General features: G+C 47.1%; 1 protein-coding gene across 4 annotated transcripts in view; it reads left to right on the top strand.

The window, feature by feature from the left end:
* The window catches only part of CPEB1 (cytoplasmic polyadenylation element binding protein 1), a 110,178-nt gene that overhangs the window by 57,638 nt on the left and 36,461 nt on the right, over positions 1–16,079 (top strand). For all 4 annotated transcript variants that reach the window (XM_075345647.1, XM_075345645.1, XM_075345644.1 and 1 more), the window contains exon 3: positions 11,881–12,081. In XM_075345647.1, the coding sequence (XP_075201762.1) occupies positions 11,881–12,081 (201 nt within the window). The remainder of the gene's footprint in view (positions 1–11,880; positions 12,082–16,079) is intronic.

Genomic DNA, 16,079 nt, shown 5'->3' with positions numbered 1-16,079 from the left:
CGTCCGTTAGAACCCTGGGATCTGAACAGGGTGCTGATGGTTCTTCAGAAACCACCGTTCGAGCCAATGAGGGATATCTCTCTCTCGCGCCTTTCACAGAAGGTGGTCTTCCTAGTAGCAGTCACATCACTTCGGAGAGTGTCTGAGCTAGCAGCGCTGTCATGCAAAGCCCCCTTCCTGGTGTTTCACCAGGACAAGGTGGTTCTGCGTCCGGTTCCGGAATTTCTCCCTAAGGTGGTATCCCCCTTTCATCTCAATCAGGATATTTCCTTACCTTCTTTTTATCCTCATCCAGTTCACCAATGTGAAAAGGATTTGCACTTGTTAGATCTGGTGAGAGCACTCAGATTCTACATTTCTCGTACGGCGCCCCTGCGCCGCTCGGATGCACTCTTTGTCCTTGTCGCTGGCCCGCGTAAAGGGACACAGGCTTCCAAATCAACCCTGGCTCGGTGGATCAAGGAACCAATTCTCGAGGCTTATCGTTCCTCGGGGCTTCCGGTTCCCTCAGGGCTGAAGGCCCATTCTACCAGGGCCGTGGGAGCGTCCTGGGCTTTGCGGCACCAGGCTACGGCTCAGCAGGTGTGTCAGGCGGCTACCTGGTCGAGCCTGCACACTTTCACGAAACACTATCAGGTGCATACCTATGCTTCGGCAGATGCCAGCCTAGGTAGGCGAGTCCTTCAGGCGGCGGTTGCCCACCTGTAGGACGGAGCCGGTTACGGCTCTATTATGAGGTATTATTTACCCACCCAGGGACTGCTTTTGGACGTCCCAATTGTCTGGGTCTCCCAATGGAGCGACAAAGAAGGGAATTTTGTTTACTTACCGTAAATTCCTTTTCTTCTAGCTCCAATTGGGAGACCCAGCACCCGCCCCTGTTTTTTGTGTACACATGTTGTTCATGTTGAATGGTTTCAGTTCTCCGATATTCCTTCGGATTGAATTTACTTTAAACCAATTATAATTTTTTTTCCTCCTTCTTGCTTTTGCACCAAAACTGAGGAGCCCGTGAGCACGGGGGGTGTATAGGCAGAAGGGGAGGGGCGTTACACTTTTAGTGTAATGCTTTGTGTGGCCTCCGGAGGCATAGCTATACAACCCAATTGTCTGGGTCTCCCAATTGGAGCTAGAAGAAAAGGAATTTACGGTAAGTAAACAAAATTCCCTTTTGCCACATCGACAATTTTTAACAGGTAAAAAATATACACATGGTATCGCTGCGTTCAGAGATGCATGATTTATCAAAGTATAAAATCAATCTCATTGGTAAACTGCGTAGCAGCAAATGTTTTGGTTGCCGCAAAATGCAATAACAGGCAATCAAAACATGGCATCTGCGCAAAAATGGTATAGTTTAAAATGTCAGCTCGATGCACAAAATAAGCAATCACTGAGCCATAGATCATGAAAATTAAGAACGCTACGGGTTTCAGAAAATACTGCAAAATGTGGGGTGCAGAGCCCGGTGTGCGGTGCAGAGACCGATGTGGTGCTGCTGTTTGCAATGCTGTAGTGATAACAGGTCAGGTGCTGGGGTAGAATACTGACAGGGAATGGGTGTGCAGGGGGTGAGGCTGGACACTGGGGAGGGGCTGGACAGTGAGGCCGGGCGGTGCCAGCTGTGACTGAGGTTTTGCACAGGAAGTTGTCATGTTTGCTAGAGCTGAATGTAAACAAAGAGCTGCAGAGAATAAAGGGTGAATTAAAGAGGAACAAAAGTTAGAAAACAAAAAATAACAATGTAGGGGTGTTTTATGACAATACAGCACATATAAGCTTACCAAAAATATTTGAGTTTGTCGGACAACTCCTTTAAGATCACTAGGGTTCCCAGCATTTTGACTCCTAGTGATCAGTAGGTTATAAATGTATCCTTTTGGTTAGGTGGAAAACTTAAAGGGAATCGGTCTGCATGGTTTTGCTATGTAATCTGAAGACTGCATACTGTAAGGATTAACCTAGACTTCAACACTCATCTAATTCCAAATAGTTTGTTAGGCTATGTGCACACGCTGCTTTTTTTTTTTTTTGACTATGCGTTTTTGCCGCGATTTGGTGAGTTTTAAAGCGCAAACGCAGCTTAAAGTTGTGTGCGGACAGCAAAAATGAAAGCAGTTTTGAGGCCAAAAACGCAGTGTGAACTTAACCTGCAATGTTAGCTTCAGTAGCATTAAGGGTATCAGTTGGACTGAGCTCCTAAAGTTGTCTGACTCCACCCCCTTCTGTGATTAGCAGCTTCTGTCTAGAAATGTACACTGAGACTGGTGTGGGCAGGCAGCTTTTTAAACTGCTAGGGTAAGTTCACACAGTGCGTTTTTGCACAGTTTTCGGGTGCATTTTTGCTCAGAAAACTGCATGACTTTGCTTCCCCAGCAAAGTCTGAGTTTTCTATTTTGCTGTCTGCACACAGCGTTTTTTTTTTTTTCAGCTGCGTTTTTGTGGTGCCACAAAAACGCAGCATGTAAATTATTCCCGCGTTTTTCACTGCGCTTTTCATCCATTCAGTGCAATGGGATGTTGACAGACGCAATGAGAAACACAAATGTCTGCGTTTTGGTGTGTTTCTAAGACCAAAAACACAGCTATAAACGCAGGAGGTGGGTAGTAAAGTGACATGTACAGGAAGAGGATTCCTTCTGTCATTAAACACAGAAGCGTGAATCCTCCCGGTACCGTCACCGCCGCGTCCACCTCCAGTCCTGTGCATGTATGCTGTCGTGCGGTGCCATGTCTGGGCGGGAGGTGGAAGCAGCTGCGAAAACAAAAGTGAACAGTAGAAGAAGAAAAAGTTATACTCACCTGTCTGCAGACTCCCAGTGCCTTGCCCGCTCCCATCTCTTCCCGGTACTGCCGCTCTGGGTGTGTGCAGTCTCCCCGGGTACGTATGCCTGCAGGATGCAGGACCTGGCGATGGATCACCTGACGCATCAGGTGATCGTAAGTATCGCGGTGACGCGGGCGCCCGGCCGGTTTAAGCTATCAGCGGATGCGTCAGGAGACTTCATCCCTGATTACCAGCAGCTGCTGCAGCGATCTGACAGGATCAGACTCCCGCCCCATCGCTCCAGGAGCTGCCGGTAATCAGCACAATTTTTTTTTTTTTTTTTTTTTTTTTTTTTTTTGCACCGATGCATCTGCTGATTGTATAAACGGCTTTTATACAATCAGCTGATGTGTGATGTGCTTCAGCCCCTAGATCCTGACACATCATCTGATCGCTTTGCCTTCCAGCAAACCGATCAGATATTGGATCTGGATTGGACGGCGCGGGACCCTTGACCCAGGATTACTGTGGAGGGGGGTTCTTTATTTCAATAAAGATGGAGTCACTAATTGTGTTTTTTATTTCTAATAAAAATATTTTTCTGTGGTGTGGTTTTTTTTTATCTTTACTAGAAATTCATGGTGGCCATGTCTAATATTGGCGTGACACCATGAATTTCGGGCTTAGGGCCAGCTATACAGCTAGCCCTAGCCCCATTATTACCCAGCGAGCCACCTGGCATCAGGGCAGCTGGAAGAGTTGGATACAGCACCAGAAGATGGCGCTTCTATGAAAGTGCCATTTTCTGTGCTGGCTGCGGGACTGCAATTCACAGCGGGGGTGCCCAGAAAGCATGGGCACCCTGCACTGTAGATTCCAATCCCCAGCTGCCTAGTTGTACCCGGCTGGACTCAAAAATTGGGCGAAGCTCAACGTGTGTGTGTGTGTGTGTGTGTGTGTGTGTGTGTGTGTGTGTGTGTGTGTGTGTGTGTGTGACAAAAAAAGCTTCCCTATATTTTTGGTTCCCAGCCGGGTACAAATAGGCAGCTGGGGGTTGGGGGCAGCCCGTACCTGCCTGCTGTACCCGGCTAGCATACAAAAATATGGCAAAGCCCACGTCATTTTTTTGGTTGGGGGGCAAAGATCCTGCATAGTCCTGGAAGGAGGATGCTGAGCCTTGTAGTTCGACAGCTGCTGTCTGCTCTCCTGCATACACCATTGGATGGAGCATGCTGAGCCTTGTGGGTCTGCTCCCCCTGACTCTCCCTCCAGCATACAGTCCTGGATGGAGCATGCTGAGCCTTGTAGTTCTGCAGCTGTCTGCTCTTCTGCATACACCAGTGGAGAATGAAGAACACATTGAAGAAGGAAATTATATCAACCTTTTTTTTTTCTTCACTGATAAACTCAGACGCAGTGAGCAAAAACGCGGCAAAATGCGTGCGTTTTTTGACGCGGGTGCGTTATTGTGCGGTTTTTGCCACAAAAAAACGCACAAACGCAGCGTCAAAAACGCAGTGTGAACCTAGCCCTACTTTGCTAAAACCTAAGTGATCGTTGATTCAGCATCTTTGCCTACATCATACTACAGTAGTCTCAGATGAGGTTGCAAAAAAGTTGAGATTCCCTTTTAAAGGCAGGCTGTCACTACTAAAATAGATATAGGGGACTTGGTCCCTATATAGATCATATAAGCAGTATACACTTCATTGTTTAAAATTTTGTTTACAGCAGTTCTTCATATGCAAATGAAGGAACCTTGGCATGGCCAGGAGCTTGGGGCATGGTTATGTTCCCCCTAAATTTGCATTCTGAGAAGTTCCTGGACTTGCAGAACCCACTTGGCCAGAACAAGTGCTGCCCAATTACTATTAGTGCATGCTGCTAACTCCTTCATAGAAGTGTAGTGTGGTTTCAGAAACGGATGCATACTCCTGTGTTCAGTGCATCACAGAGAATAGGGCTGACAATGAAGGTAAAAAGCGTACTTGGTCTCCTATTCTATAAACTGCTTGCTGCCTGTGGGTGGCCACTGAGAATCAATTTGGAAAGGGTTGACTGCCTATACCCATGAGCATGGCACTGACTGCTGCGTATTCAGTGTGAACATAGTTCTGCAGTTATGGTTTGGGCAGCATTTGCTTTGGCTCAATATGCAAATTGAGGGGACAGAACTGAATAAAGTGCTCATATATTTCCCCCTTAAGAGGATGTGAGATCTTGCCGCAAGTCCATAGGAAATGAAGTGAAACGCATTTGTGCCGGATCTGGCATTGCGGCAAAATACCGCTGATGTGAAGCCTGCCGAATTGAGGCTGATCGCCCATATAGAAGCATGAAATGGTATTGGAAGGAACCTCCCAAGGTCATCTAGTCCAACCCCCTGCTCCATGCAGAAATCACTAAATAATCCCACATGTTCATACAGTCTTTTTAATAACTTCCACTGAAAAGTAACTTGCTACCTATTGTGGAGCATGGTACAATTGCTCTTCATGCGTTTATGATCTATATAAATAGATATGCAACATTGGCTTTCTGACAACAAGCATAACATATTAGAGTATGAAGGTTGGAGTCATTTTCTAGTGGGACAACTCATTGGCACCCCAAAATCACTGTATAGACCAGTCATGGCGACCCTTTCACAGGCCGAGTGCCCAAACTGTAGCCCTAAACACATTTTTATTGTTTTTTTAAATTTGTTTGTTAAACAGTAAAAAAATTCTCAAATACAGAGCAAAAGACACATTAGATATGTACATACAGATTTGCTATGAGCCACTCAAGAAGGCTCAACATAGACATGTCGCTGTATTGCTAAATGTTCATTTTAAAACTGCTATAGTGTCTTAAGCTGGGTTCACACATAGCGACAACGACGTCGCTGTTACATCATCATTTTATGTGAGGTAACAGCGACCTTGTAAGTCGCTGCTTAGCTGTCAAACACAGCAGACGCAGCAGCGATCATAACGACACGCGTCGCTGTGCTACAGAGAACAGGGAGCCGCGCACACTGCTTAACGCTAGCTCCCTGCACTCCTAGCTACAGTACACATTGGGTTAATTAACTGATATGTAGCTGCAGCTACATGTGCAGAGAGCAGTGAGCCGCGCACTGGCAGCGAGAGTGGCGGATGCTGGTAACTTAAGGTAAATATCAGGTAACCAGGGAAAGGTCTTCCCTTGGTTACCCGATGTTTACCCTGGTTACAGCTTACTGCAGCTGCCAGACGCCAGCTCCCTGCTCACTTCATTTCGTCGGTCTCTTGCTGTCACACACAGCAATGTGTGCGTCACAGCAGGAGAGCGCCGACCAAAAAATAAAGCTGGACATTCAGCAACGACCAGAGACCTCACAGCAGGGGCCAGGTCGTTGCTGGATGTCACACACAGCGACGGGACGTCGCTGCAACGTCACAAAATGGTGACGTAGCAGCGACGTCGTCTGTGTGACACCACCCTCACGGTCAATGAGCTGATTACATTGTAGTATTCACCATACACTCAAATGCAAACAAAGAACCAGTAAATGACTGACTAGCTCTGCCGATAACACCATCCTAGAAGTTGGAAACTGTCTTCCTCTACAATCCGTTTTGTAGTCTGTATTGGTAGACATGTGAATATCTTATACTCAATCAATTAAGGTCAAAGGGCAGGAGTTCCACATTTCCCATATCCGGTTCAATTTCTCTGGACACCCTCTGTTTTGATATACAGTCCACTCATACGGGAGCATTTTGTTCACCAGTTCTATCCATGCTAGCACTGTAGGAGGAGAACCACCCATCCACCGCATGGCTATAAATTTCTGGGCCATAAAAAGGGATTCCCGCAGAAATATTTTGTGATAGTGTGACTGTCCCTTCATCCAGAACCCCAAAGAAAAACCAGTGGTTCAAGGGGTATAGGAAAGAGCCAGGGAGGACAAGACTGAGACAACCCCCTTCCAAAAGGTGGCAGCCACAAGACAGCCCCATATCATGTGAAGGAAGTCGGCATCCCCCACATAGCACCGCGAGCAGCCAGGGGTTGCCTGGTGTTGCATTTTGAACAACCTTAAAGGGGGTTAAATACGCTTGATGTATGATATATATTTGGGTCATTCTGTTATTAACTGAGGGTGATACCTTAGTCTGGAATTCAAGACTCTCCTCCCTGTCCTCTTGTAAGTTCGGGACTAACAGCTCCCATCTCCTCCTAACAGTCAGTGGCTGGGACTCATTTCCTACAGACAGTAAATGGGTGTACAAAGATTAGATCCGTCCTTTAGGGCCCTGGGACCGCAGAATTCCAATTAGGGAAGAGGATATAAGGGTAGCTCCCGTCCCATTCTGCATATATGTTGGATTGCTGATCTAAGCTGCAGATATATAAAGTGACATCTAGCCACGTTAAATCGAGAGTGGATTTGATCAAAGGACAACAGGACATTTTGTTCATAACTGTTACTCAGTGAGGGCGCCATGGGAACTCCAGAAGACAGAGGATGGGTGTTCTAGTAGCGTAGGGAAATGCGTATTCTGCCATAAGGGCATCTCGAGAAAAGCACCACCCTTTTTTAGCTTGTCTCCAAACCTGTCATGCCAACCTGAGTAGTGGGACCATCCTAGACAGGCAAGTTCCAGAAACCCAAGTAAGCACCTTGTTGCGGCAGCGTGTGCAAGATGACTGAGTTCGGAAGGTCTGATCCTGGCATCCACGAGGACAGCGACCTCAGCTGACCCGACAGGTAATATAAGTAGAAATCTGGCAGAGCCAACTATGCTGGAGGAAATGGTTTGAGTTTGGGAAGTAAAATAATTTTCACCAAATTGACACGTCCCGGGACCGATAGGGGCAGCTTACTCCATAGCGAGAACTTGGTTTTGGCTACTGTCAATAGAGGGTAAATGTTAGACTGTAGGTCCTGTCGGCTATCTCTATTTATATTGATCCCCAAATACTTAAAACTAGAAACCAGCGGCAACGGGGACAATGCCTCCAAGCCGGACATCGGGCTGAGGGACAGGGGCATCAAATGAGATTTGTCCCAATTTATGTAAAGTCCTGAATTTACTGAATTCGTCAAACGTCAACCACTCGAGACAGACCGCTCCACATCCTCCATGAATATGATCATGTCATCTGCATACAGTCCTATGGTATCTACCCAATCTGCTATGCGTATGCCCTGAATCTGTCTAATCTAATCTTGATCGCCAGGGCTTCGATGGCCAAAGCAAAAAGAGCCAGGGACAAGGGGCACTCCCTGCCGGGTTCTAAACACTTTTTTTTTTTTTTCTTTTTTTTCAAAGTTCCAACCAATCCTATTATGTAAATTGTAACCTTACCTTTTGCAGTCTTTTCTTTTCAGCAGGGGGCATCACGCTCATGCATGCTTACCACACACTGAAGCTGAGCTACTGCCCTTTCCAGACACAGCAGTTTGATCTTTCTGGAAAAAAAATGCAGCATATTAGACAGATTTTAGCATGGAATGCAATCAGATTTCACCCTGTAATCCACATCTACATTTCAAAGTCTGAACATCTTGAAATCCCATAAAGATGTAGTTGCTTCCCTCCCCTTTCATTGTGCAGTTGTGTCCCCTTTCCTGCTAAATGTTCCCCATCCTGGCATTTTTCCTCTTGGCATGTTCATGTACCCCCATCCTTTCAGGTTTCCCCTCCCCATCCTGGTAAATGTACCCCATCCTTGCAGCCATGTTTCCTCCATCTTTGCACGTTTCCCCCATCCTTGCAGCCATGTTTGCCCTGTGCTTGCACTGTCCCCAAACACCTTGACACAGCTGCATACAGCTTAATGAAGAAAAAACTCCCCTTCCAGCACTCGCGCCGCTGGGTCCTCAGTCAGTTCAGTTCCCGCGTGGCCACAAGACGCCAGTGCTTTCTGACGCTCCTCCGTCTCCTAGGCAACAGGCCTGCGGCCTAGGAGAGGAGTGCCAGAGGGAGGAGAAATGTCTCCTCTGCTCAACACAACTTTGAACTACCGGCGCGATCACACCGACAGTTCAAAGTGGCTCAGTGTGGCGACAGCACGCAATGCTAACAGAAAGGGCTCTGCGTGCCCAGTGTGGCACGTGTGCCATAGGTTCGCCATCACTGGTATAGACAGTAAAGTTAAAGGGATCCCCTTCCTCTAACTCCCTGGATGCCACTGTTTGACTGCAGGATTCAAAGATCCCAATGTGGGTGACACTTCATAACACACATGCTGATCTAGTGATCTTGCAGTTTGTGGGAGCTAACAGCAATGCTCCTCATCCAGCTTTATCAGATCTCAAATGGGATCATACAATTTTATTTGTATACTCAAGCACTCTTGAGGTAGTAAGCTAAGGTTCTGAGTGACTTCTCACTGACTCATTGTTCACTTTACTTTTTAATTAAAGGGAACCTATCAGCAGAAACTTTGCACTAAACCTAAAAGATTCCCATTCTGCCGCTCCTGGGCTGCATTCTAGCAAGGTTCCTATTGTGCCCCCTTTTTAGACCAAAATAAATACTTTATAAAGTGGTACCTTTTTTTTCCTATGCAAATCTTGTTAATCGTACACAGGGGCGGGCTGTCTGGTGTCCGTTATTCTGCCTCCTGCTTTATGCAATCCCAATCGCTCAATTTCATAAATCAGGACACCACCCAGTGCGCTCGAGGTCTCGCATGCGCCGTGCCACTCTAGCGGGACTGTGCAGTGACCGCTGGTGGTGCGTTGCGCAGGCGTGAGATTATGGGCAGCGCTGTGATTTTCATCAGCAAGTACCCGCCCATAATCCCGTGCCCGCGCTTCCCCTCTGCCTCCACCGTTCTGCGCAAGCGCTGGCCAGAACCCCACGTCACCTTTCCCATCTTGGTAAGAGGTGACGTGGATTCATCTGGCCAGCGCTTGCGCAGAACGGTGGAGGCAGAGGGGAAAGTGCGGGCACGAGATTATGGGCGGGTACTTGCTGATGAAAATCACAGCGCTGCCCATAATCTCACGCCTGCGCAACACTTCACTGTGCAGTGCAGTCCTGCTAGAGTGGTACAGCACATGCGCGAGACCTCGGGCGCACTGGGCGGCCTCCTGAGGTATGAAATTGAGCGATGGACGGCGTAAAGCAGCAGGAGGCAGGATAACTGACACCAGACAGCTCGCCGCTGTGTACAATTATAAAGTGGTACCTTTTTCCTATGCAAATCTTGTTAAAGTATTTTATTTATTTTGGTCTAGGGGCACAATAACAATAAAAAGCTTGCTAGAATGCAGCCCAGGAGCTGCAGAAGGGGAATCTTTTGTTTAGTGCAAAATTTCTGCTGACAGGTTCCCTTTAAGCTCCTAGTATAAGACAGAATACAGGTAAATGTTTGGGTTCGTTTATCACCATAAGCCCTGCTTGCCACTACTCAAATTAAAAATAAATATTTTAATGTCATTAATAATTCAGCATGCTATGACTAACCCTGAAAGTTCACACACCCTGTATACAACACTCTACCACTCACTGCAGTGAGGAGTCCTTGAAATGTTTGCTACTGTCAAACAGTTAAAAGGCCACTCTGGTCCCTGTACAGTAAAGAATTCCTAGCCTTTCAGTTTTAAGCTTGAATATAACATGTACATAACAATATAACATGTCATATATAACATTACATGATACAATATAACATTACATGAATATAACATGTAACAGAACATAACTGCTGACCAAAAGGCAGCACACATTCGAAAAAAAGCAAAATGCCTAAATGTTTAAGGCTAAGTTCACACATCCTGTGTTTTGCATCAGTCACAATCCGTAGCCTTGAGGAATTACGGAATCCTGCAAAATATTTTGCAGGAATCCTGTATTTCCCCATAGACTTCTATTAGTGACGGATTGCGACTGAATACCCTGCGTTGCATCCGCTGCGTCGCGGTCCGTCGTTTTTGACTGACCGGCGAGCGGGGAGCAACGCAGAATGTAACGTTTTTCGGGCCGTCAAAATTAACACGCCGCGCAGGAATCCGTCGCCATCCGTCAAGCTTGTAATGCATGTCTATGGTGCTGGATTCCGTCGTAATCCGTCTTACAACGGAATCCAGCGCAGGATTCCGTCATGCTCTACTGAGCATGCCCAGCATGCTTGGCACGCCCACTGGGCTGTCCCAAACACAGACGGATCATGACTGATCCGTCAAAAAACGGACGCACAGCGGATGTAACGGACGCAACTGATCCGTTTTTTCACAGGATTCCTGTGAAAGGAATCCTGTGAAAAACACATCAGTTGCATCAGTTGACATTTTGAAAATGACTGATCCGTTGCTGACGGACCTGACGGATTGAAAACACAGGATGTGTGAACTTAGCCTAACACATCTTTGGCCTGAGCTTTGAAGCTCGTGTTACAGTATACTTTACTTTGTACAAATTTTCCAATATTAAGTATTGACATGTGTAATACACTGCACCTCCACTATAGAAAGGCTTATACTGTAGATGGTGGTCTGTACATATGGCATAGGGTACTTCAAGGGATGTTGGCTAATAAAGCTCACCATATTGAGTCATGAGTAAGGTGAGCTATAATTAGTTGCTTTCTTGGCAATGCTCTGAATCAGTTAGTACACATTTTCCATTCATACACTGCAGTAATTCTTTAACTTATGGCGTATCTGCATTGGCTGATAATGTATAGTATGCATGGTATAATTGACTCTTCAGAAGCTAATCCATTGGCTTCCTGGTAAACAGCAACTCATAGAGCAAGCTCTTCTGTTCCAGGCAAACAGATTATGCTAGCACAATGATGAAGCCTTGCATTGCTGCTGCTGATTCAGGCTTGGCGTCTATCCAGAGCAGTGTGGGAGGGGTCCTGAAGAGGGAATAAGGCAGGGCCAAGCAATGTGACTGCATTTATGTGCCATAGAAGCCTGCTTATCTTTTTCTGCCTACTGCAGATCCTATGAAGTTTCTGACTTTACATTTTTTGCTCAGTTCATGAGGTGTACTAAATGGCTGTGCTTAACGTCTGCCTGCAGAAAGGGAGGGCCTGTGGACTATGCAATGGTTTAGGGGCTACCTGCTGCAGGTGACAATCCCATTATATTAACAAACAAGCTTTTCACTTGTGTTCCTGAGCAGATTTTACAGATCCAGACGGAGCTGCCGCCAGTAGGATGCTCTTCCCAACATCACACGATCCGTCTCCTCGTGGCCTTCCTGACACAAATGATTTGTGCCTTGGTCTACAATCCCTTAGCCTCACAGGTTGGGACCGACCGTGGAGCACTCAGGATTCTGAGATCCCTGGGCAGTCCAGCACACCATCAGCTGCCCAGTCAGGTGAGGAGCTTTACACTTCATGCAGCTAATAAATATTCTGTAGAAGCCTAAAAAAATGATGTAACTTGACTACTTGTCAACCTCTTTAAAATATTAGGATATGTGTGCATGCTGCAGATTGGGTACAGAACTTTTCTACACTGAAAATGCATGGTTTTTGTTTTTTTTTGTAAATTGGCTAAAAACGCAGGCAAATGCACCAACAATTGACTGGCTGCTTATTTTCTGCACCCAAAACTGCAAGGGGAAAAAAAGTACTCAAATTCTGACTTTGGCATAAGGCTATACATGCAGATATGGGCAATAAACTGCGCCAAATCTACATAGAAAAAAAACTCCGTGTGCACACAGCCTTAAAGCACTGTGTATTGGTCTAGGCTTTGAGATCCCATTCATTCAGTTGGCCAAAGGGCAAAAGAGGGTTACTGGGCTAATAACAGGCAACTTTATTAAGCTTTCCAAAGGATAAATGCACTAAGCTTGACCCTAGCAGAAGTTTGGTCCAAATGTCTGGGTTGCAAGATCCCATTAAATCTCCATGGCCTCCTTGGCTTTGAGATCAAGATCTCACTCTTCACTAACGCATACTTTATTGAGACTGTTAATAGCTTGGTTAAGTGGGTTATAGTGAAGGGTAAAGGCCCCGTCACACTAAGCAACATCGCTGCTAACTAACAACTTTTGTGACGTAGCAGCGATGTTGCTAGTGATGTCGCTGTGTGACATCCAGCAACAACCTGGCCCCTGCTGTGAGGTCGTTTGTTGCTGAATGTCCTGGGCCATTTTTTAGTTGTTGCTGTCCCTCTGTGCAGCACAGATCGCTGTGTGTGTGTGTGACAGCGAGACAGCAACAACTAAATGTGCAGGCAGCAGGAGCCAGCTTCTGTGGAGGCTGGTAACCACAGTAAACATCGGGTAACCAAGAAGCCCTGTCCTTGGTTACCCAATATTTACCTTTGTTACCAGCCTCCGCCGCTCTAACGGTCAGTGCCGGCTCCTGCTCTGTGCACATGTAGCTGCAGGACACATCGGGTTAATTAACCCGATGTGTGCTGTAGCTAGGAGAGCAAGGAGCCAGCGCTAAGCATTGTGCACTGCTCCCTGCTCTGTGCACATTTAGCTGCAGCACACATCGGGTAATTTACCCGATGTGTGCTGTAACTAGGAGAGCAAGGAGCCAGCGCTAAGCATTGTGCACTGCTCCCTGCTCTGTGCACATTTAGCTGCAGCACACATCGGGTAATTTACCCGATGTGTGCTGTAACTAGGAGAGCAGGGAGCCAGCGCTCAGTGTGCGCTGCTCTCTGCACGTGTAGCTGCATGCGCTGGTAACCAAGGTAAATATCGGGTTGGTTACCCGATATTTACCTTAGTTACCAAGCGCAGCATCTTCCATGCGGCGCTGGGGGTTGGTTGCTGGTGAGCTCACCAGCAACTCGTGTAGCGACACTCCAGCGATCCCTGCCAGGTCAGGTTGGTGGGATCGCTGGAGCGTCGCAGTGTGACATCTCACCAGCAACCTCCTAGCAACTTACCAGCGATCCCTATCGTTGTTGGGATCGCTGGTAAGTTGTTTAGTGTGACTGGACCTTAAGGAATGCCATGAAGGTTTGAGGGATCCTGCTCTACATGCCAGGATCCCACATTGTAGCAAAAGTTTGGCCTTTCCTTCAAAGTCTTAGACATTTTTAATCTGAAATTTGGAGTAAAATACCAGTCTAGGACCCCTTAGTTAAGTTGCCTTTAATGTTGTTAGTTACCCTAGTCAGCTTTTGCCCAGCTATCCAACTGAATTATTACTTTGATTGGGCTACAACCTCTGGTACACTGTACAGTCCTAAAGATTAAGAGCAAACAAACCCTTCACCCATGCACTGTAATCACCTACCAAAAGATGTAGATCGCTCCCTTCACTTGATCTTTCCTACAGTTTCTGCATAACAATGGGCAGTGTGACTGAAGGGACTGCAATGCTGATTTGGTGTTGTAGTATTAGGCTATGTGCGCACAGTGCGTCTTTAGGGTGCGTTTTTGGCCTCAAAACTGCAGGACTTTACTTCCCCCAGCAAAGTCTGAGTTTTCATTTTTGCTGTCCGCACACCTGTTTTTTACCTGCGTTTTTGAGTTAAAAAAAAAAAAAATGGACATGTCGGTTCTTTCCTGCGTTTTTCTGCGTTTTCCGCCCATGCAATGCATTTGAAAAACGCCGCAAAATGCAGAGATCAAAAACGCATGCATTTTTTGATGCGTTTTTTTGACGCAGGTGCATTTTTGTGCGTTTTTAGCGGCCAAAAAGACGCAGTGTGCGAACCTAGCCTTACTGTAAAGGCCCATTTACACACTGGAACATCGCTAGCGATATCGCTGTAACGTCACCGGTTTTGTGACGTAATGGCTACCTCCCCAGCGACATTGCAGTGTATGACACATCAGCGACCTGGCCCCCGCTGTGAGGTCGCTGATCGTTACAAATCTTTCAGGACCATTTTTTTGGTCCTTTGTTTCCCGCTGCGCAGCATGTATTGGTGTATTTGACACCGTTGCAACAACATCGTTAGCGACTTAGCCTGTAGGCGTACTATAGCGCTCCCTTTCCAGAGAGGTCGTTCTGTAGGTCCAGGATCGCTGGAAAGTCTCTAAACACTGCTGCGTCGTTGGCCAGCTCTGCCTGTTTAACAGCTCACCAGCAACTGTTTAGAGACTTTCCAGCAATCCCGGCCTGGTGGGATCGCTAGAAAGTCTGTGTAATGGTGCCTTAAGGCTGGAAACGCATCTATGCGAGTAAAATCGGTCCGACTGGGCTGAAAAATACTCGGCTGATTTTTAGTTCACGTTAGGTGCGAGTGCAACGCAAGTGCGATGCTTTTTGCTCGAGTGTGTCGCGTTTGCGATGCTAGTTTCATGCAACATCTTAATTAGATAAAAGCTCTTACACATGTCATTTAATTAACCTATGGGGATGTGATGTCACATTAATCTGTTGAATATTTAATGAGCGAAGTTACTGCTACACTCGCAAATGTGAACGCTGGTGCGCGTGTGTGATCCTACTTTTAATCCCCTTCCATAGGAAATCATTGGGACAAATGGTGTGAGAAACTCGCAAAAAAGCAGCATGTTGCTTTTTTTTTTTTTCTTCGATTTGGACTGAGAAAAAAATCGCAGATGAGAGCTGAATCATTGACTAACATGTGACCGATTCCAATGCGAGTTTCTTTGTCGCTCCATTGGGAGACCCAGACAATTGGGTGTATAGCTTCTGCCTCCGGAGGCCACACAAAGTATTACACTTTAAAAAGTGTAACCCCTCCCCTCTGCCTATACACCCCCCCCCCCCCCGTGCATCACGGGCTCCTCAGTTTTTATGCTTTGTGTTGAAGGAGGCACACATTCACTCATGCTCCCATTTTAGCAGCAGCTGCTGATTGTATCGGATGGAAGAAAAGAGGGCCCCCACAGGGCTCCCGGCATGCTCCCTTCTCACCCCACTGAGTCGGCGGTGCTGTTAAGGTTGAGGTACCCATTGCGGGTACAAAGGCTGGAGCTACATGCCGTTTTCCTTCCCCATCCCTTAGAGGCTCTGGGAGAAGTGGGATCCTAACCGGTCGTCCATTCACTGGGACCGGGCTCCCTCCGCAGCCCCTGTGGGAATCTGACGGACAGGAGACTGGGTATCATCAGGGACATGGCCCTGCATCTAAAGGTACTGTGTCCCCTTGGGGACAGTGCATGGAGCGCTTTGGTCTCAGACGCTGCAGCGGCTGCTGTATTTTTTTTTTTGACGACCGCGACTACCGCGCCGACCGCGCCTGTTTGCCGGCCGCGGTATTAAATTTAGTCCCCGGCTTCATGCGGCCTAGTGCCTTAACTCCCGCCCCCGGGCCTGCCAGTCAGGGGTAAGGGCGGGACGGTCGGCCTGACGTCGACAGTGAGGGCTGGAGCACACTTTAGGTGTCCTCCTCCCCCCTCACTAATCACTGTGGGGCACCAGATTACCG

Source organism: Anomaloglossus baeobatrachus, chromosome 4, assembly GCF_048569485.1.
Source record: "Anomaloglossus baeobatrachus isolate aAnoBae1 chromosome 4, aAnoBae1.hap1, whole genome shotgun sequence".
Classification (NCBI taxonomy): Eukaryota; Metazoa; Chordata; class Amphibia; order Anura; family Aromobatidae; genus Anomaloglossus; species Anomaloglossus baeobatrachus.
This window is presented reverse-complemented; position numbering and strand designations above follow the sequence as displayed.